The sequence below is a fragment of the Pseudoliparis swirei genome, chromosome 21 (genome assembly GCF_029220125.1).
Source record: "Pseudoliparis swirei isolate HS2019 ecotype Mariana Trench chromosome 21, NWPU_hadal_v1, whole genome shotgun sequence".
Taxonomy (NCBI): Eukaryota; Metazoa; Chordata; class Actinopteri; order Perciformes; family Liparidae; genus Pseudoliparis; species Pseudoliparis swirei.
In genome coordinates this window covers 7,014,064-7,036,876 of record NC_079408.1, presented here as the reverse complement: position 1 = coordinate 7,036,876, position 22,813 = coordinate 7,014,064, and the positions used below count along the sequence as shown (strand labels likewise).

General features: G+C 45.5%; 1 protein-coding gene across 1 annotated transcript; it reads right to left on the bottom strand.

The window, feature by feature from the left end:
• Positions 1 to 2,808: 2,808 nt before the first annotated feature.
• zgc:194930 (uncharacterized protein LOC557813 homolog) lies at positions 2,809 to 18,603 on the bottom strand. Its single transcript, XM_056443229.1, has 3 exons — positions 18,281 to 18,603; positions 10,729 to 10,781; positions 2,809 to 5,088 (listed from the first exon to the last, which is right to left on the bottom strand). The coding sequence occupies exons 2-3, from the start codon at positions 10,758 to 10,760 to the stop codon at positions 4,356 to 4,358; spliced, it is 765 nt and encodes a 254-aa protein (XP_056299204.1). The 5' UTR covers positions 10,761 to 10,781; positions 18,281 to 18,603; the 3' UTR covers positions 2,809 to 4,355.
• Between the last annotated feature and the right edge of the window lie 4,210 nt (positions 18,604 to 22,813).

Here is a 22,813-nt window from a genome sequence, read left to right as displayed (position 1 = left end):
TGGGGCGCTGAATTATTCAGGCCTGCAAGCGACGGGGTTCCCATGCCGATGCCCGATGGCTAAGTGCCCCACATCTTATCTTGGTCCCTGGATATCAGCCAAGAGGACGGAGCTCTGGTTCAGGTGGGGAATATTTGGTACCAGAGGGAGGAAGTCTCGTCAATATTTAACACCGTTTGAACGACATCAGGAAACCTTCTGAAATGGCCGACTGCCCATCCTTTCATGAACTCAAATAGTCCAGTCTGCTTTCGCACGCGACGGCTTTAATCGGGCTCACGTCGCATCTTCACCAGAGTTCAAGACTCCTGGAAGCACAAATGAAAAGTTGAACTTGTAGCAATACAATTTATACTTTTCGCAATTCAATAAACTGATTTTGCTTCGACGTACATCCGCTCCCATTGTGCACGTGGATCTGCGTTAATAGAACAGTCAATAGGGAAAGCCCTCTCTTTGAAATGACCTGTGATTGGGCAAAGACTCTCCTCACACTTTTCTAAAGTCTGACGTAAGAGCTAACAGCAGCTGCAGAAGTCTCGTTTTCTTTCGGGTCACGACATTTTTTTTTGCCGAACTTTTACACAACGACGACAACAATATACACTGCCCACCCCGGCTTTACGCTTTTTTAAATTTCCGCATTCACCACTGAATCGGATTCTGTTTCCGGGTTTAATATTTAACCCGGGTGAACACGTTAGCCCATTCCCAGGGCTAATTCCAAAACAAGGTGGTTCGGTTACTTTCCCAGACATGTAAAAGGGGAAAGATACCGTTTAATCTTGACACTGATTACTGGGTTTTCAGGGAAGCAATAACCCTGATTTAGGTGGATATTTCCTCTTTAAATACAGTCTTACAATCCCTCTGAGACAAGGAAATGTGTGTGTGTGTGTGTGTGTGTGTCACAATTAAAGGTGACATCATTAACTCCAACAAAGCCTTGAGAAAAACAAACATAGCAGGCGCACACACCTCGGGGACGCTGTGCCTAATGGACCTAATAAAGACAACATGAAGAAATCTGACACACAAGAGCTCTTTATTTGCCGCCATTTAGAATTCAACACGCAGCAGGTTGTGGCACAAATTAGCTTGTTGCCAAACTACTTTTGTGCTGTTATCTGGAGGCGCGTTGAGGGGAATTGATTACCAAGAGTCACCGGGGTGACGGCAGCTGTGAAGGATGCTGAGAGCTGTAACTTATGCAATGGAGAACAAGATAGAACTTAATTTCCTGCTTTCATACGGGGATGTCGTGGTTCATTCACTCAAACGATCGACATATCTGCACGTCTTAATATATAAATATATATATATAAATATATATATATACATATATATATATAATATATATATATAAATATAAATATATATATAATCTACCTTTTTGTGTATCTTTGAAGGATCTAAGTAATCTGGTGATGCACAGGCCAAACTCGGCTCTGTGGCTTCACACTGGAATGGTGCGTTGATGAAAAGATGAGTCACTGGTTTGATTAAACCGGAACTCGGTGCCAGTGTGACTAACTTCTTAACGCCGGTTGCAACCAAAGGGTGATGATTAAGAACATCATGAAGAAAGAACACATATTCTGGAGAGTTTTTCCCCCCGCGGAAGCAGAAACGAACGTCATGGATTGTGTGATTGGGTCCTCCGGTTGGTTGACGTCAGAGTAAAGTGGTAAATAGGTGTTTGAACTCCGTGTGGAACTTGTGGAATCCGGCGTGCTTTCTAGTTCGCGTGAAGTCAGAGCCGAACAATGAGCTCGTTTGTTCTCCGGCTTGTGATTCGACTGCTGACTAAACAGCAACGCCGCAGCATCCGCGAGTCATCCTGGATCAAACGTTCAGCGACATTTTGAACATACACACACGCGCGCAGGCCTCGGCGAGGCCCGGGGTCCGGCAGTCCATCACGTCACGCGATATTGGGCCGTATGCGACCTGAAAAGGTCTCAAGTTTGAAACTAACGGGAATTTAATGTAAACTAGGGTAAAAAAGCATATTCCAAAAACACATGGAATTTTTGCGAGAAAAAAATACAAGCAATTTGAACCAAAAAATGCATTTCTTTAGAAATCAATGAATTACAAAGTCTGTGTTTAGAAGTGGACCCTAGCTTGCCTAAAAAACAAAGTCTGACTGCAGAGAGAGAGACAAGTTTCAGGCAGGAAACGAGCACACTGTAATCGTGAGAGCCATGGCGAGCAATTACGAGCCGAGCGCAAGAGGGATGAAGATAGAAAAGGAGTGGGTGAGATGAATAGATAGATGTCCAAAGAAAGGACTAATTCTGGTACCGCCAGGGCTCCGCTCCACCTCCTGCTCTGACGGAGACGAGGAGACAGACGCACTAACGGCCTCTCCCGCTGCGACGAGCCCCAAAGTCAGTCGGAGGATCAGGATTTTTCTCTGCTTCAGCCGGAGCTGTTGTGGATGTTTCCAAGGTGCTCGGAGCGAATCTTCCCGGTTGAAGTTAAAAAGGCCCCGAGGTGTTCATTAGCCGAGGCCCCCGAGGCCCCCGAGCGCCTCACGCCGAGGCTCCATTTGCTGCGATGGCGAGGTCGTAACACCAAAGTCCCACGGCGATCGCACGCGGTTATGAAACGGCGATGGAGGGGAGCGCTCGGAAAACATGAATCACAGCTGCAGGATCACAGAATGTCTATTTGCTTTCTTGACATTTAAAAGATTTGTTACAGGACGTGGAAGACAATCTCGATAAAGACGATAAAATACACGCGGTCCACATACGATCGCTTCTCGGTTTAGAGCGAATGACACACGGCCAAAAAAAGGCGTTAAGAAAATGAATTTATTTCAGTAAATAAGTAAACATTTGAACAAAAATCAGATTAAAAGGACACACCAGCATTATAGAACAGAACCGCTGCAATTAATAGATTTTACTCCTCAAGTCCGACTTTGGCGAAGCGGGATTTGCAACGTTGACCCGATGCAGGCCGACCTTTGGCGGGAGGAATTTCTCGCCCAAAAAAAAAAATCCTGCAACAATTCAATCTAGCGTAAATCTCAGTCAGGCATTATCAAAATATAAAATGTTTTTGACCATGTAAAATGTCAGATGAAAAGAGAAGTACATTACCCGGCCGAGCGTCTTCCTCCAGGGAGGTCCGCTGAGTGACGACACACCTCGTGTACGCAAAGTACCGCACAGCGCACACACGTTTTAAAAGTACATTCCTTTATTTGACAGTACAAATATAATATCTAGAAATGATTTGGCAGTGAAAAAAAGAGGCGTCGCAGTGAAAAAACATTCAGAATTTCAGTGAGCGTAACGGTTTAATTAGCATGAACACACTCTTCACACACTCTTTTGCACCGGCTAGCCTCAATTAGTCCGTCGTAAGGCACGTGGGCAAGCTGCGGATTGAACTAACGTCATGGGCCCGACCGGGAACACTGAGCCTGACCTGTGAATTAGAATCTGATGTGCCTCATCGGGTCTCGTTTAGCTCAAAGTTCGGCTGTGGAGGAAAAATTAAGCTAACGGTGAAACGCATCATCAGCGTTTTATCATTTGGTAACATGCTGAAGATGTCAGACGTGCATATATCTTCGTCGTCGGTGTTCAGGAGTCGGATGATGTGTGTGTGTAAACTATACATTTCTCAATTTCAAAGAGGATACGATATTCATTTAGCTTTATTCCGTTGAAATCAACGATGACACGGTAAGTTATAAATAAGGACCGCCTCCGCTTCCCCCCCCCCCTCCCGCCTTTTCTGCCCCGATCAACGTCAAAGTTCCTCCTCGCAGCAAAAGCGACGCGAGCGACGACATCATAAATAACAACAGAGGACAAAATAAGGACATGGGTATAAAAATAAAAAGAGAAGTAAAATACGCGATTACCTTTCCTCTTTCGCGAGAAGCGTGAAGAGACAACGAGTTGTGGCGAGGACATATGGACTCTACACTCGGGGGGGCGCAGCGACGCTCCGAAATGAGGCAAAACGTGCCAAAACACGATACATTTCTCTAAAATGCCCACATAAGGGCAGCGTGGACACGTGGCGAAGCGGCGAGTGAGCGTCCGGGCGGATTAGCGGAGCGTCTCGCGCTCGGACGTCGCTGCAGGCGATATTCACAGTCGGCACAAACTTCACTTGTGGCGTTGGCAAAGTTCCCTCCTCCGCACGGCTGACGTCTCCTTCGGTCGAGAGCGACCGCGATCCGGAAATATCCGAGATTTTAAGTTCGAAAATATATCTGCACTTTTTCTTCCGGCGGTTTCCCGCCACTCGTTCCGAGTTCGGATAAAAAACGGTTTCCGCGCGGTCGTGGTCATCATGTCTGAGAGTTGTTTTTTCCCGGCGGTCGGTCACTCGCTGTCCTCCCCGGCGGTGGCGGCCTCCATAGCAGCGAGGGCCTCCGCCACCATCGAGTCCGTGACGCTGTGCGCCGCCTCCTCCTCCTCCTCCTCGCCCTTCGTCACGGGGACGCCGCCGCTCTTGGTAGCGTCCGGCGTCTTTGGCGGTCTGAGCTCGTCCCTGGTGTCGGCCGAAGACAGGCTGGTGGTGCTGGTGTGGATCTCCACCGACAGGACGCTGGCCTCGTCGCCCGTGTCGCACGGGTACTCCGGCGTGCCGCCCACGCCCTCGTCGATCTCGTCCGCCGACTGCTCGGCGCGGTCCCACTCGTCCCTGGTGGCGCCGGGCCCCCGCTCGCCGTAGCTCCTCTGGTTCTCGTTATCCATCTGCGGGTAAACCGGCACCTGGCTGGGCCCTTTGTCCCGCGTCTCCCATCTGGGCCCCACGGCGTCCGGCTGGATGATGTACAGCGCTCCGTCCGCCGCGCGCGGGGCGGCGCTCCCCTGCCGGTTCGGCTCCTTGGCGGCGGGCGGCGGCGCGGCGTGCAGCCGGTGGTTGACGTGGTTGTTGTCCACCTCCAGCTTCAGCGTGCTGTCGTTGGACCGGCTGTAGCCCAGGTTGTTGAAGCCCTGCTTCTCCTCGCCGAGCGGGCTGCTGCGGGGGAGGTGGTGCGGCTGGTAGAGCGAGCTGCACGCCGAGTCGCTCTTCCTCACGTCCGCCGCCTCAGAGGGGTCGGAGACGTAGCTGCCGGAGAGACAGGCGGAGAGAGAGGGTTCAGGTGACTTTTATTTGTCACTTACACTTCCGTTCAAAAGTTTGGGGTCACTTAGAAATGTCTTTATTTTTCAAAGAAAAGCACTGTTTTTTCAATAAAGATAACATTAATCAAAAATACACTCTATACATTGTTAATGTGGTAAATGACTATTCTAGGTGGAAACGTCTGGTTTCTAATGAAATATCTCCATAGGTGTATAGAGGCCAGTGGCGGTGCGTCCATAGGGGGCGCTAGGGCGCCGCCCCTCTTAACATTTTGAGATGAAAAAAAAAAAGAAGAAGAAAAAAAATCCTGTCAAAAAACCTTATATGCCAAATCATTTAAAGAGTAAATATACCGTGTTGATGCGCTAAATGTGTGTGGGAGACCGTCAGCCTGTCAACAACCACTTAAGTTAATGTGAAAAAATATATAATATATCGCCACTCTGGAGAGAAGCCCCTCCCCTTATTCGGGACACCGGCCAAACGTGTGTGTATGGGAGCGAGCAAACATTTCAGTCGTTTCGGCAAGGACCGGCTTCTCATTGGCGGATGAAACGTGAATCTTGGGGCACAAAAATGTGCGCTCATTGGCCAATGACATCGTTTTATTATTTCACGTGACTGGACTATTCGGCAGATCAGAGACCGGTATCGTTCCCTCAGCCCAGAGAGCTCCACGGAGCTACAGGAGCAGGCTGCTAACGGAGCTGTTAGCTGGAGGCTCAGTGAGTAATGCACTGTTTAGTTTCTCCTGTCAGTCCTGGGACTGAAACTCTCTGGACTACAACGGGGGGAGGGATCTAAAGAGCTGCAGACAAGTGGAAAGCACGAATCTTGCCGCAGTTATCGAGCTAAGAGCATGGAGCTAACTCGCTAACAGCCTGAAGCTAACCCTGTTTGCAGAGCAGAGCAGCAGAAGGAGACCGAACTGGCATCGAAAACACAACGAAGAAGTTCTGAAAAACAGACACATTCCCTCCAGAATGGAAACAGGCTGGTTACAGACATGATTGACTTTAACCAGAGAGTTATTGAGACGTTTGCCAACTTTAAAGAGAGGAGGCTACTTTTCTTTACAGTGGTGGGTCTACTCTGTCACCCAATGTAACATGTGATCTCTCTCTGACTCTATTCTTCTCTGAACCTCTTTCATGTGAGGGTGAAACTCTTTTATTTTGCAAACCTCTGAAACCCAACCCAATGTTCCTTAAAGCTGCTCTGAACCTCTCATGCCCAAAGTTACAGTGTGTTGATAGTTGTTATTGGACAGTGTTGAGCACGCTGTGTTCTTTAAATAAAGCTTTGTTTTTTACAATATTCTACTCAAAACCTCTTTTCTTCTCATTGTTGAGTGATATTTAAACTGCGCCCCCCCCCAAAAAAATTTCACCAGCCGCCACTGATAGAGGCCCATTTCCATCAACGATCACTCCAGTGTTCTAATGGTACATTGTGTTTGCTAATCGCCTTAGAAGACTAATGTCTGATTAGAAAACCCTTGTGCAATTATGTTAGCACAGCTGAAAACAGTTATGCTGGTGATATCAGCTATACAACTGGCCTTCCTTTGAGCTTGAAGTTTGAAGAACAAAATTAATACTTCAAATATTAATCATTATTTCTAACCTTGTCAATGTCTTGACTATATTTTATATTCATTTTTCAAATCATTTGATAAATAAAAGTGAGTTTTCATGGAAGACACGAAATTGTCTGGATGACCCCAAACTTTTGGACGGTAGTGTACATTTTTTTATTCGTTTAGTAATATAAACATAAAACAAGTAAAAAAATGTCAGACATAAACATATATATACACACATATACATACACACACCCACACCCATACACACACACACACACGCATATACACACATACACACCCCCCAAAAAACAACAGTAAAAAACAACCCCGGCACCCCCTTAATTATCTTCTCCTTGTAGGTGTGTATACACCACCTTGCATCTATATTTGTATTTCCCTCAAAACCCAAATCAGGTTCAGGTGACTTTAATATATCTGATTCCCAGGAAATCCCAGGAGTCACGCGTTTCCATGACGATCAATAAAAAACACCCTCGCACCGGCGGCAACGAGGACTCTTCATCGTGCGGTCGACGCTCCTTTCTCGCGGCCGATGTTCCGTCTGAGACGTGCGAGCTCGCCGTGTTTACACGGACGGCATCCGCTGATGTTCGCTCACGTGAACGTCAGATTATCCGGAGGCCGCCGGCGAGGAGTTGACCTTCGGGCCTCCGAGGGCGCTCCTTTCGCCGCCGTCAGGGTAGAAATGTTAAACCGCCGACTTCTGCTCGCCACAGATGGCGCTTACGTCGCCGTCTGCCGCCGCCATACTCGTCACAAAGACATCAATCGTGACGCTTATTTTATTTACAAGCTCGTAAAAGAGGCAGAATCCTCATTTTCAATGGCAGAGACTGTAATAAAAAAGAATTATATGTGGCCAGATGAAAAGAATAAAACAATAACATAAAAACAGTGGTTATTATCACTGAGATCACCTCAGAATTGTCTCATGGAAGTCAATTTAAAGCGGATTAAGTATGTGTATCCATACTCAGACAAGCTCATTTTCTATTTCTAATTAACTGCGTTAAAAAGGAGACTACTCTTGGATGCTATAAAATTCAGCAGAATAATAATAATAACGCTGGTTTCTTGTACGGAGGAAGCTAATGACACTGGATCGTCCCCGAGGCTCGTAGATTGCGACCTGAATTTGTACGTCCTCGCAAAAAAAAGAATACGTTTCCTGCTGCGAGATAAACATTCATCGCCGTGAATTACAATAACAAAGTCCGCTTGTGGTAACGGTGCACAACATAGGCTACTTAATAAGCTGGAAAACTGAAGGGACACAAACAACACGGGGAGCTGATTATGTGCCGTGTCTGTCCGAGGATGAAAAAAAAAAAAAAAAAAAAAAAAAATCCTAATAAACACTAATAAATTCACATTTTGTTTTTCTTGAAAATAATGACCTGCCGCACAGTTCGGCTCATTAGGATGAGCGACGCTCGGATGAGCGACGCTCGGCCGAGGCGTCCGCCGCTCTGCCGGAGATCCGTCCGCGTTGGCCCGTTCCTCGCGGGAGGGTCGAGGTCCGTTAAGGTCTGAGGCTAATGAACGCTCATTAAACCTGACGCCTTAAATGGCCCCTTGTAGCCGTGTCGCGACGGCCTGAAATGCCATTTTGGAGGATCTTCTTACAAGGGTATACACACAATATCACACACACACACACACAGCGATGAGGAGTGTTGGCATGTGGGCTTTATTTTGTGGACGGTGTAACAGGTTGTCAGACGTCACCTGCTGAGAGAGCCTCATGCTTCTCTCGCCCATCTCGGCGTCCTTTCATTTGTTTTTCCTCCTCGCTCGTCACCAGCAGAGATCTCTCCATCTCCCACCTCACCAGCTGCCCACACACACACACACACACACGCTCACACACGCACGGACTTAAGCATCCTTCTCTCCGTCTCCCTTCACAGTGGAAAGCTTCTCTCGCTTCTGGGCGGCGCCGCCGCTGTGTCAAGGTCAAATTTGAGGTTCGCTTTCAGAAGACACACACACACACACACACAGATACACACACACACGCACAAACATGCACGTGCACACACACAGTGTGTGTTACAAAAACAACACCACCGATTTAAAACCTATTATATAAAATTATTTTCATCAACGCCAGGAGGTTGGGCTTTCTTTTAAAGAACAGACTCCAAACTTTTTTTTAACGTTTTCGGTTTGTTTTTTATACGGTGAAGCGGACGAACACAACGCACACTTTGTTTTTCTCTGTCGATTTTTTTTCGAGAAGGCATAACATGATCTCCCGATCACGAGTCCTTGTAAATAAAAAATAAACACATTTACCAGTTGTTTGTAATGTGTGTGTGTGTGTGTGTGTGTGTGTACTTACTGAGGCCACACTGTTGACCCAGTAACCTCCAGGTCCGCCCCGCCAAACCCCCAAACACAACTAAGATGTGACACTGCAGACAATCAGGGAGGTATGCGTGTGTGTGTGTGTTTGTGTGTGTGTGTCATAAGCATGCACACATGTGTGTGTCTTTGACATGGGAAAGAAGTGTGGAGGGGGATTATGACTCTGGTATGTGTATTGCAGCGCGCCCCTTTCATTAATCTGCAATCAGAATCTCGTTGCCCGGCCCCGTCCCGACACAGTGATGCCACAAGGAAATGCAGTAACCAAGGGCGACGGCTATTGGCATATTGACACACAGTTTGTACACAGAGCCCGCGAGAAGCCGCGGCTACATTAGAAGCGGAGCGCTCGATATCTGCATGGAGCAAGACAAGAAATCGTTATTTGGGGCAAGGAGGCGTTTTAATTGGTGGTGCGACAATCGAGGAGCTCGAAGCGAGGAGGTGGACTGCGCTCCAGCGGACGATCAATTAGTGCTGACAATATTAGTGGATTGATCTGAACGATAGCATGATTTATGACTACTCAGTAAATCTGTGCCTCGAGTCAAAGTGGATCTATTTCTCCAGTTTGGACTTCCAGAGTTACTAAAGCAATGTTTAAGTTGGGCACGATGTTGCATTACACATTAAAGAATGAGCCCAGTAATACAGCTTATTAATTAAAAAGTCAGATTGCTGCTTCTCTAGTTTTTTTTTCAGGTATTTTGCCATAACTGAAGGACGAGACGAATACCAATTCAAACCACTCGGCCTTTAACGTGCCTCGAGTCAAAATGTAGGGCTTAACCCTCCTGTGACCTTTGGGGTCAATTTGACCCCATTCAATGTTTAACATCTCTAAACAAATTACTAACATCAGTTTTTTTGCTTTACATTCCATGACTTTTCCTAATTTATTGGGGACAACTGGGTAAACATAACATTCACATGATATGTTTTCAATGTCCTGTACACAACTTGTACGCATCGGTGTTCTTTGGGGCCAATTTGATATAAAACATATGTACTTAGAAGTAATATAAAGCCATTAAAACATCAAAAAGATATCTCTTTCCAATTTGAGGGTTAGGGTTTTTATTTACTGGGCTATTTAGGTAGTCAACAAACAAACATAAAGTACCTGATACCTTAACTTGGGAAAAAATATGAATTTTAATAATTTCCTGGACGTTTTAATTCCTGGGGTCAAATTGACCCCAAAGGTAAAATATGTTAGTACATTTGAAGGTAACAGGAGGGTTAAAGTAGAGGAGGGCCACATGGCCGGAAATACAGACAACCCCCCCCCCCCCCCCCATGACATCACAGAAATGAAAACCCTTCTCCAAAATTAAAAAAACTGACCTGGAAGAAAAAGTGCAGAATGCCGTGTCACGCAGCAGATAGCACGCGTTACATAATCACCGCTGTGGTTTCAGGACAGATTAGTCACAAAATATTTCTTCAGAAGAAATAAATCAGTCGGAGCTGCTGACAGTCGGGTCAACCAGAGGGTTTTCGATGTCGTGGTGAATCTTGAAGAGTACTTTAATCATACGATTTCAATATTGTGAGCGCCACAATGAAAGAAATTGTCTGGATACAAGTTGAGGAATGTAATCCCCCCCCCCCCCGAAAAAAAAGAAGAAGAAGTGACGACTCACCTTTTTATCATCCTGCAGCATAGGCACCCCATCTGGCCAGCTGTGTCGTGGAGCTGAGGAGGAACATTAACACAAAGACATTAAACTTTAACCACGCCGACGCCATTCCACCGAACACACACACACACACACACACACACACACACACTTCGCCACCTCTGACATGGGAGTGATTTTTTAAAAGCGCACTCTCGCTCAGAGATCTCTCCCCATCGGTCAGGTTTTTTTTTCGTGCCCTTGGTCTGACGGTATTTGGACAAGAGGATGGAAACTCGGTCTGCCTGCAGTACCGATAAAGATGTTATTGCCATCCATCACTGTGTGTGTGTGTGTGTGTGTGTGCGTGTGTGTGTGTGTGTGTGTCGCAGGGCGTGCATCTGCGCGCGGGATGGGAGTGACATTTTCCCTCCAGGTGGATGCGTTTCTCTCGGCTTTGGCATTTCATCGCCCGGGTAAATAATTGATCACCGAGTCTTGAGCGGGTTTGTCTGCGAGCGAAGGAGAAAGAGAGAGAGAGAGAGAGAGAGAGAGAGGACACAGTATCTCTTTGTGGAATACAAGCGAGGATGTGTGGCCACGAGACAACGCGCTTTCTATTCTCACCCCCGACTCCCTGACCGCGCCGGCCTTCGCTTCACCTCTCGACGAACCGATCGATCACCGGACTTCTCTCTCGGAGTTTGAAGAACGGGGACATTGTTTCCGAGACTTTTATTGAAAACCAACTAAACCTTCTTCTGCGCCACATTTTCGGGTAAATGAACGTCTGGACATCTGGTGAAGAGACATCGGGCAATGCCGTCGTGGGATTGGTCGACAATAAGAAAAGAGAGTAAATCATCTCCGGCCGCAGCTGTAATCATTAGTCATCTTCTCCACACGTTAGGATAGTAAAATAAAAAAAATATATAAAGAAGGGCTTGCTGCTTTATATAATAATATCACGAGCAATGCTCTGAACAGACCGAGCGTCCTCCATTCACTCTTCCTCCGCCATCTCAGGTGATTGGAGGTGAACTGGACGGTGACCGAGCTGAAACAACCCCCCACCCCCCCCGCCCCCCCCTTCTACGATTTCCACCGGGACCTCCGACACATTCACAGCTACTTCAGATAAAAAGACGAGAGGGGGGGGGGGGCGGTTCGAATGAGCTTTAAATGGAAGACCTTGTTTTACACTCCATTGCACCGGCAAGCGCCCACCCAGCCGAAAGGTCCCCTTATCTTCCATCTTCCAGGATGGGGGGGGGGGGGGGGGGTACGAGAGGAGGTGATTTCCCAGCGGTCGTCAGGAACCAGAACATTAATGGGGCGTTGTATGAGCCCGGGAAGCGGTCACTGACTTTTACTACTCGTCACATTCAAGCAGGTCAAAGATAATCTGACAGGCTCCATCTCTCCATCCTCTGATCGCTCACGCCTCCTCCTCCTCCTCCTCCTCCTCCTCGGTGGCATTTCCCGCCTTGTGCATTATGTTTATTCCATATCTCGGGGATATTGCTCTCTGTTCTCTCGGGCGGTGTTTTAATGTGCGTGCCGGGTGCATGGATTTCTTTGGTTCTGCACCGTGTGACATAACTACCTCAGACTACATTGTTTTGAATTCATTACGAGGATGAATAACTTCACTTCCTCCCACGTTTTCACGACAGAGACAAATTAAATGAAGCGATAACTTACTTTGTGGCAAACGACACATATTTCTTAATAAAATGATCGCATGCGGAGACACACAAATAATAACAGACCCTCCCGCCTGCCTGTAAATGGTGCATAGTGGTTGCTATCCAATTATTGTAATGTTTGAGCTGTCGGTACAGAGGCTGAACATTTTATGAATACAAACAGAGAAAGAATACAAAACAAACACAACACAGTGACGCTGAGATGTGCCAATACATAAAATATGCAGATAAACAATTTGTTTGAAATACACAGAAGTATTTACGTGTTATTTCTTCTAGCAAAGTGAGATTTTGGGGTGAATTTACATTGTTATATGGCTTGATTACATAAAGAAATGTGTATTTATTCCAGTCAGGACCACATTAGGAGATAAAACCGACGAAAGTGAAAGAGAAAAATGGCACGAGGATATTTTCATGAACCCCTGCAGTCAAACTCATGACTTTCCCTCTCATGTGTCATATCATGGGAATACAACACGCTTTGTTCAGGCGGAACGCTCCAGAACCAGGTCCAACATGGCCATCAAAGTGTGGCAGCAATGTGATGAACAGAGGGACATTTCATATTCAAAACAATCTTTTCAAAAGTTTAAACTGGGTAAAACCTTCTGACTGATGCGCGTCAAATTGAAAAACGTCATTGCGAAACGATGCATCCAGCGAGGACTCGATAGGTCGGCCGCCTGGGACGGGAAAAAAAGCCAGTTTTGCATCTGCCAGGAGTTGGATTGCAAATTTGCAATGCAAAAACTAAAAACCGGTCCGTGGGTCGCCTCCCTGGGACTGCGGAGCGACCGGCCGGCCTCGGGCCGAACCCTTCTGCTGCCGGTCAGCAGGAGCAGCCACGCAGGGGAGAACCAGCCAGGCAGTGTGGTGCATTTCAAGACTGATCTTCGGTATTAAGGATGAAAAGGAACCCTTTAGAAAAACAACCCGATTGCAACCGGTTCTGCCGGATCTGAGACTTGAAGCTAACCGTAAAAAAATAATGTCAGTAAATATTCTCAATATTCTCCTTGTTAACGATTAATCTGATGACTATTTCCCCGATTAACCAATTGATGGTTAATAATTGATTAATAATTTCATGGAGCTCTAGAGACAACATTCATCATCACACAGGACAAAGAAAGGCAACACATGCCCCCCCCCCCCCCCCCCCCCAGCAGCCACAACACCCAAATAACCAATCGCACCAAATGACGATCAATCATTTATCAGATATTGGCCATTGTTGGCCTGCAATAACAGCGCATTATCTGCTCCCTGTGCCGTTCAATACATAATATATTGCTCCTGTCTTTTATGATTGGAAAAATCGGAGGACGATCACTGAAGGGGGGGGGGGGGGGGGATATTTAAGTGCCGGCAGCTTGGCCGGACTCCCACATTTCTTTTTCGCTTTCAGACTTTTCTCCAGAGTAAATTGAAACATTTCATCTCGGAGAAACAGGTGCGATAAAAGCGAGATTGCTGTAGAGTGTTCCCCCAAAAGTGGACTGGATTGAAATCCCGGGGACGCCCGTGGAACTGGCAGCCGGAGACATTATTATTTTAATTTTTTTAAATGATTGCTGCGGGTGGAAAATTTCATCCGGAAAGATGAAGCTTAAAATAAATCCTTCCTCTGGATGGAGTCCAGGTGAAATCGATGTTATCTGCGAGGATATTCGTTAGAAAGCAGCAGGTATTGTGTGTGTGTGTGTGTGTGTGTGTGTGTGTGTTTGGGGGAGTGGTATTTCCATTAAAACACTTCTGATTGACATAAACATGTCAGATTTCCTCCCCAGGAGCTTTCCAGCAGCCCACGCAGCACGGACTAAAGGCTCAGGTCACATGTCAACGAGCTGCACCGACTCATATTAATATGAGAAATACATTAATACTAATGAACGTAAATGAATCCGATTGAATCGAAGCCAAACTGGATCGTCGTTAAGTAGTGCGATATTAAACTGTATTGAACATTTACATGTTAACTTGCATCGTTTGCTTATTGCATCACAGTCCACGTGTCGAGGAAATATGGAAATACCTCGAGAGGGGAAGGAACGAGTGAACGCGGATGGAAACTCAGACGATACACTGAATGTGTATTTGACACTTTTAAATGTGGAGAAATTACATCTCACAGAGGTTGTTGATCTCCAGCCTCTCAAACCACCTCCAGCTGTTTTTTACCTGCGGGCTTCAGTTCTCTAAACACTGCACATTCCAACGCGAACACATCCCTTTCCTCTCATCTGACGACGGGAATCGAATGCTTATTCGTGGAGTCGTTGCCCGAGGTGGAGATATGAATATTTCTGCCGATCTTTTCAACAAAGAAGACGAGTCTTTCACAAACATGACCCTGCGGCTACTGCATGGTCACCTGATCGCCTCTTCTGCCTATGTAAACTGTGTGTTACATCAAAGCCATAATACACATCTTGACACCCACTGGGCCGGAGTGTGTGTATGTGTGTGTGTGTGTGTGTGTGAGAGTGAAGGGACAGTGAGAAGGGAGATCGTGTTCATGAGGGTGACATGGGAGGGGTGAGGCGATGGAAAAAGTGGGCTAACCGGTCTGACATCCATCTGACTGTCTGTTGTGTATTTTTGGGCCGAGACCGTAGACGGAAATATGGCGGGAATTTTCAGAAGGGGAACCCGGGGGGGTCATCACGTTGGACCCGGTTTTCAGTTAAAGACAGTTTATAAAACATCATTTTTGAAGTTCTTATTGCACATCCTCTAGTCTCGTCACATGTAGATCTGAAGCGATTAACGGATTTTGTTATTACATTGTTATATCAAATTTAACGTTTAAATTTCAGGCAAACATGCCAAATAATCCCAGGTTGACCAGTTTATCAAATATGACAATTTACTGCTTTCCTAGTCTTTACATCACTGTAATTCATTTAATAATCTACAGTGTTTTGGTAACGACTCACAGGTCGTCTACGCTGTGTCGTCTCGTTGGACAGAACAACCAATAAAGTTGTCTACACACACACACAATGTGTATTTTTGCTCTATGGCGTGTGTTTTAACTTCTTTGTAGTTTATTTCTATTCCCGGGTGAGTTTTGGCTGCCAAAACGCAGGTGACCTACACCGAGTGGTGTACCTGAACGCAGCATCACGGTCTCGATATGAAATAAGTGGGGGTCTGCTTTGCTGCCCGGAGGCCCAGCAGGACTCTCCTGTGTGTCTCAGGAGGTGTGGGGCAAACATCCAAGCTGTGATACAGACAACCAGAGGAAAATACATCTGGCAGTTGATGATTTTAACAGATTGTAAAAAAAAAACGACTCGTTATGCGAAGATGGCGTTTAAAAAAAGACTTTTCCCGCTGTTACAAATGTTATAGCTGCTCATGTGTTCCCAGTGGTGTGAAATTAAACTCGAGCTACAACCGGATTCCACGAGCTGCGGACGGGCTCTTATCTCATCCATGGGAGCTTTTTCTGCTGAAAGAGAACCGCAGCATTCGATAAGGCGTCAATTTATACCTCTTATCAGCTGGGAAGGCTTTTAAAGTCCAGCTGAAATGTCAATACACGATTTAAAAGTTTGTGCAATGACAAAAAATGCCACTGTCTCACGCACTGCTTTATCCCACTTGTAATAACCTGCATATACAGTAGATGAGATAACCTTTTGCACCCGATAACGCTTCCCATATAAGAGCTCGGCCCATTCATGCGAGTGACGGGATTGTGCAACTTTTTTCCAATTGTGCACAAAGAAACGCTGGTAAATATCAGACTTTAAACAGAAGGAAACGGAGGGGGGATCAACTCAGAGCCCGACTGACCTTGAGCTGACCTTGAGCTGTCTGATTTGAGTAAGCCCGGTGTGACGAGGCGAGTGTATCCATGGTGAGTCGTCATGGCGACCGATTTTATATGAAGTCGTCCCTCGCTAACGATCGATCCACAGCTTTTTTTTTTTTTTAAAGTTTTGTTTTTGACTCTTTATTCGGATTTCAAGCTCCTCCGTACACGTGCCACCGCTCTTTCAGGCGAACCGGTCGAGGTAGGTTTCCGGAGATCAATCAAACGACACGGTATTGATCGGCTGGGCCAATAGTCAAAATCCCTCCTCTGATTCCAGATGACGTAATGAGGCACCGTGTGTGTGTGTGTGTGTGTGTGGTTTCTGTGTGTGTCAAATGATATTATTGGACCGAACACAGCCCTGCACTTATCAATAGCACTCCCCTCCTCTCTCACACGGCAAACAGACCTGCTGACCCCCCCCCTCCTCCTCCTCCTCCTCCTCCTCCTCCTCCTCCTCCATGAATGTACCGTACCCAGGAGCTCTGAACTGTACTCTAAGCAAGTAAACAAGCCAACCTTTTAAAAAGGCATAGAGCCAGTGATGTTGTGGTAAATAAAAGGGCCAAACAAATTCTTCAAGTTGATTCTTTAACATTTATAAAAAAATATATAACGTAAACAAACCGTTCAGTTTGTTACGTCTTATCCAGGTGTGATACTTGTAATCATTAAAGATGGTATGAATAAATAAAAAGGTTAAAAAAGAAAAGGGGTTAACACGGCGTGGGTCTTGACTGAATACAGAAAGTGTTTCCTCCGCGCTGTTTTGGAGTGTTTACTGTGTGCCTTGGATGATTCCCACACAACCGCACCGAGCGCCTCATGTTTACATCCTGTTTCAAGTCGAGTCATCCTGCAGCGAGCCGAGCAAACTGGACCTTGGGCAAATACGCTTTGCATACGCTTTTAATGACTTGTTTTGTCTAACAGGTTGTCACATGGCTGACGTTGGCCAGGAACAGGCCAGCAGATGGATCGGAGCAATTGTATAAATCAATTATCAGGAAGTTGTAACGTCAAAACCGGCCCGCAGCTTTAAAAAAAAAAACAGGTGAGAAAACCATTTGAAAGAGACACTTGACGTACCGAAGCCGCTCGCACGCGGCGGTAAACACACTATTTGGGAGTAAACGACACACGGGACCGGTTTGGGCTCAGGCATCAGGTGTGTGTCTTTTTGTGTGACCCAGAGTTCAGTGGGCCTACGTGTTGGATGTGCAAACAAAGCCCAAGGCCGTGTGCAGGAGCTCTGGTTAACTGATTGGAGACCACTCCTCCACCTCGCCACTCCATCCCAACAAAGAACAAAAGTCCCCAAATAACAGCCCTCCATTCACTCATTAACCTGGCCGAGCATGTGCGGCGGGATGGAAAGTTTCACACACACATTACACGCTACGCGGTCCACACACACATTTATTTGGCCACTATCCCGGCGATGGGTCAAAACATTCGCTGCTATATACCAGCTTCATAAATGTGAGGAAGCCTTTCTTTTATTTCAAGTTCATGTTGCTGTAAATTAAATATATTTGATCTATGGAGAGATTAATTAGGAATGAATAACTTGCACATGGTGGTAATGTCACAGGTACATTTCTGTGAATTGTTATTTCCACTTCTCACAAGCCCTCGACACACACACATGTATGTATGAAATGGTTTGTGTGTATGTGTTTTGCCTTTATGTGCAACAGGTGGACAACAGGTGTACGGGACACATCTCCAATGTTAGTACCTACAGGTAGCCGAGGTTCGGCTCCTCGTGATTTAGAGTGCACTACTTTGTATGTTCATTTATAAGTGTCCTTATAATAACCATAATTAGTCAAATATCGTGTTTTCCAAAGCGGACAGGCGCCATATGGTTGACATCACTGCTCCACAATCACCTGTTGCTGTGAACAGTCGAAGCTGGGTTAAAAAAATAAAAGCACGCCCGTTTAATAAAGCATCCATAACAACTATAAAGTAAATTAAGAGCATTATGTTGCATGTAAACAAGGAGAAAGAGCAACGTGTTGTTCCGACCTACCTGTTCCGCTAAGCGAAGGTGTGGCACTCGGCCCCAGGTATCACAAATGCACGGATAACTTCAGCTGTCATTTAAGTTGAAGTGTCTCTTCCGGTTCGAGTGTGAATTAGAAACACAGGCGACAAAGTGGAGGCTCCGTGAAACATCTTCAGCTCGATATGGTTCCCTGTCTTGGGGTTGAGTTGTCGTGGGGAAGAGCTTCCCCCCCTCGGCGGCTCCACAGTCCCATGTCTCCTGTTTGAACAGCCGCTAATGGTGAGTTGAGCTGGGAGACGAGTGGACCACTGTCAAGCTGCACGCGGTGGACGACGACGGGTTCCTGTCAGGATTTTCAAAATAAAACTTACGAAGCACGATTAGAAAGTAGCACGCTTTATTCACAGTATTTATCGATTTATCATAAACTGCGCATGCTTAGTTTCAGTGGGGACATTGTAAATGACTCATGTACAATGTTGAGGTACAGTCAACCATAGTATTCTCCTAGATAGGCTAAAGAACTGGGTTGGGGTGTCAGGTCTAGCACTAAAATGGTTTGCCTCTTACCTCAGTGAGAGACATTTCTCAGTGTCAGCTGGTCCATATAAATCCGACTCCGCCCCTCTGCACTGCGGGGTACCACAAGGCTCGGTGCTGGCCCCGTTACTCTTTGCCCTATACCTGATCCCATTGGGTCAGCTGATCAGAACATTCTCTGGCATCACATACCACCTTTATGCTGACGACATCCAGCTGCTTTGCTCTTTTAAACCGGAGCAAATGCAGTCCCTCAGCATCCTGATGGAGTGTTTAGCCGCCATTGGGGGTTGGATGGCTAACAACCTCCTGCAGTTAAATGCAACCAAGACCGAGGTGTTGGTCATCGCCTCCGATGGCACCACAGCTAGGGTACTAGAACATCTGGGCCCTCTCAAAAATAATGTCCACCCAACCATTAAAAACCTCGGTATTCATTTTGACCAGGCAATGCTGCTGGATAAACACGTCATGACTCTGAGTCGCAATTGCTTTTTCCACCTGCGAAACATCGCGAAATTGCGTTCCATCATCGCCCACTCTGAGATGGAAATGGCTATACATGCCTTTGTATCCTCCAGACTGGATTATTGCAACTCACTGTTCACCTGTCTAAACCAGGCATCCATAAACCGCCTCCAACTGGTTCAAAATGCAGCTGCCAGATTACTCACCAGGTCAAAGAAATCGTGTCACATTACCCCTATACTGGCTGCCCTACACTGGTTACCAATCCAGTACAGGATCCAGTACAAAGTACTTCTCTTTACCTTTAAGTCCATACACGGCCTCGCCCCCAGTTATATACATGACCTCATCATACAGCACACCCCCAGCCGGTCCTTACGGTCAGCTGACCAGGGACTCCTGGCAGTGCCGCGCACACGATTAAAAACAAAAGGCGATCGGTCCTTTGCTGCAGTGGCCCCACGCCTGTGGAACACACTTCCGCAGGTGTTGAGAGCAGCTCAGTCCGAAAATAGCTTCAGAAATCAGCTAAAAACACATCTCTACAAACAGGCATTTCTGGGTTAGGTTTCTGTGTGTTATCGGTTTTCTGCTCTCTATGTTTAATTTACTGTTTGTTGGTTTCTTCTACTGCGTTTGTGACTGCTCAAAAGTCTTGTGTACTGGAGGTAATGCACCCGCAATTTGTAATGTAGCACTGTCTTCAGCACCTTGCTGCTATGCTCAACATGATGATATTGATGATGTTGTACTGTTTTTATTGTAAAGCACTCTGTGTATTCGTACTGCGAAGGGCGCTATATAAATAAACTTTTACTTACTTACTTACTACTACTTCACTGGAGTATTTCCATTTTCAGACTTCATTGTATTAGCAATTTTGTATTTTTTTTAACTTGACTACTTTTTTTTGATTAACCCACTTTACCAGCTGCTTAACAAGAAACACAAGAGATTAAATAAGTTCAAACAAAATACATTAGAAAAGTACCAATTGTATGATAGCATAGCATTGATAACAATATAGTTTTCAGTCATTTTGAAACATACCATAACAAAAATGTAAGTTTAGTTTACCTCATAAAGCACACACACACACACACACACACACACACACACACACACACACACACACACACACACACACACACACACACACACACACACACACACACACACACACACACACACACACACACACACAGTAACCTGAAAAGAGGGGTTGCAACAAAACAAAAAACAAGGTTGGAAACATCATGACTTATCAACCCAGTGAAGGTTTTATGAGAATATGATTTCTAATCAAGCAGCACAACCTTAATTGTCTTTACGTTATACATGCCTGCCTAATAATTATGCTATTAACAGCCTGCCAGTCATAATTTACCCACATGGATTGTTACAGTTCACCAGCAAAATACTGCATGAGCCTTTAAAATACTTGACTTCCGGTCATGACGTGTCTAAATGAAACCAGCTTGACTCAGTTTAACCTGACCAACCTCTTCACAGTTGATCATATGACTCGGATGGATTAGTGGATCACCCCTTAACAGTTGCTACCTCTGAACACAACTTGGCTTCAACCCAGAAAAGGAAGGAAAAAAGAAAAGAAAAGTCTCTAATTAGGAAATAACTCCACTGTATGAACCATTATATATTATAATGAAATGAAACTAAACTTTAAACATAATTTATCCAACAAAAAGTTTTGTGAACAATAACTTATTATTCTTACTTTTTATTTAAAATGTGTTAAACTGTTTTTTGTATGACTTTGTTGACATTTACTTCCCTGAGGATGACACAAAACCAGGAAACCGGTTTCAGTGTTTACAGATGCACAGACACTAAAGTAGTATTTGGTGCTGCCTCATGAAGATGTTATTACTAATAATAACATAGATGTAAAAGCAGGAATGTCATTTTTTGGGGGCAAATTAGAATTTACATGAATTATTGTCGGTGTAAATGTGAGCACGTGTGTGTGTCTGTCTTGATTTCATGGATAACCACTGTTCCATGATAACAGCACAAGTGTATGACACATTTCTTTTCAGACACAGGCTTTTTGGAAAAAAGAAAATACTCTGAATATCATGGAAAACCCCAGAAGATGTCCTCCTGCTCCGGCAGGCAGACGAAAAGATGGCGGCTGACATTCTGCCCGAGACACAAAACATGACAACGATGCTCCATGTCAGATGCAAAACGGATCTCTTCGAGACGTTTTCAAAGATACGGCACGGCGGTGCTGCAGAAATGCAGTTTTCACTCCGCTGCTTCCTCCTTTTAGACACTTTTCTTCTTGCAACAACGCTCCTGTGAGAGAATAAAGCGCAAAGGAAAGAGAGCTGTCCAAAGTTCGAATAAAAAAAACAACAACATACAGACTAATTGGATAGTTTATCACTTTAGGAAATGCAGTTACTCGCTTTGTTGCGGAGGGAGATGAGAAGATACCGCTCTCTCTCTTATCGGTCCGAGATTTGACACGTCAATTAATGAGCTTGAAAAGCAACAGTGGCCAGATTAAAAAACCCATTTGGACCAGGGGTGTCACGGCATAACGCTACTGCTGATGCATTGGCGTTAAATCAACATGTTAACAATACACATATGATAATAATATGGAAGTAATCTGGCACCTCTTAAATTGTCTTCATCCTCCTCCTCTACACAAGCATTTTGAGTGGAATTAATTCCCCGAGAAAACGCACAATACACCAAGGAAAAGATGAATTCTCCTTATAGCATGAATATCATTCATGAAGGTACCGTGAACACATTGTTGACATGATTACTTTTGGCCATAAAAACCTTGCAGTGAAAATCTGATGTTGTGAGCGCCCTGCTTTGGGATGAGCCGTGAAACTACCTTTTATATTTGGAGAGAATCCCCAGGAGGTTCTCGTCTCCGTTAGCTTAACGGTTGCGGCTCAAAGTTTGCCTCCGTCTCGCAACTCCTGTACACAACAGTGTGTTTACTCCAAAATAAAGGCTTTTGTCAACTGCTGTTTCCCAGTATTTGGAGAATATACTTTGACGTCGCTAATAAATCGTGACGATAACCACGAAAGGGCGTCAGAGAAAGGTTCACTTTGTCGTTTTGACCTTTTCTCCCACTAAAATAACAGGAAGTCATTTGAATGTTTACCTTGTGGCCTCAGACTCAGAGTCCGAATGCTCGTCATCTTTCTTATTTCAAGGATCCATAGCGGCGCCTCTCCTCCCAGCATGATTCAGAAGAATTAGGTCAGGGCTTGATGGGAGTTATCTTCCCAAACTGGGGTCTAGTGTCGAGGCGATGGGAGAAACGCGGGGAGAGAACAGGAGAGCAAAAGGGATGGGATGAGCCACGATTGCTCCTCAGGGATCACCTCGCCACATGCTGGTACTTTAATATAATGTTTCTCTGTAAAAGGTGAGTTTTGCCTTTGAGCGGCCTAATATTGGTGTGTTTTCGTTCCCCCTGTGCAAAACATCCCATGGGTTATTTGGGAGTTTTTCCTGATCCGATGCGAGGTTTTGGGGCAGGGATGTCTATGT

Bases quoted from the DNA above. Each gene is read 5' to 3' on its own strand.
- zgc:194930 (XM_056443229.1), bottom strand. From the start codon at position 10,760: ATGGGGTGCCTATGCTGCAGGATGATAAAAAG. The intron at 5,089-10,728 runs GTGAGTCGTCAC...TCTCTCCGGCAG, and splicing joins TGCTGCAGGATGATAAAAAG to CTACGTCTCCGACCCCTCTG.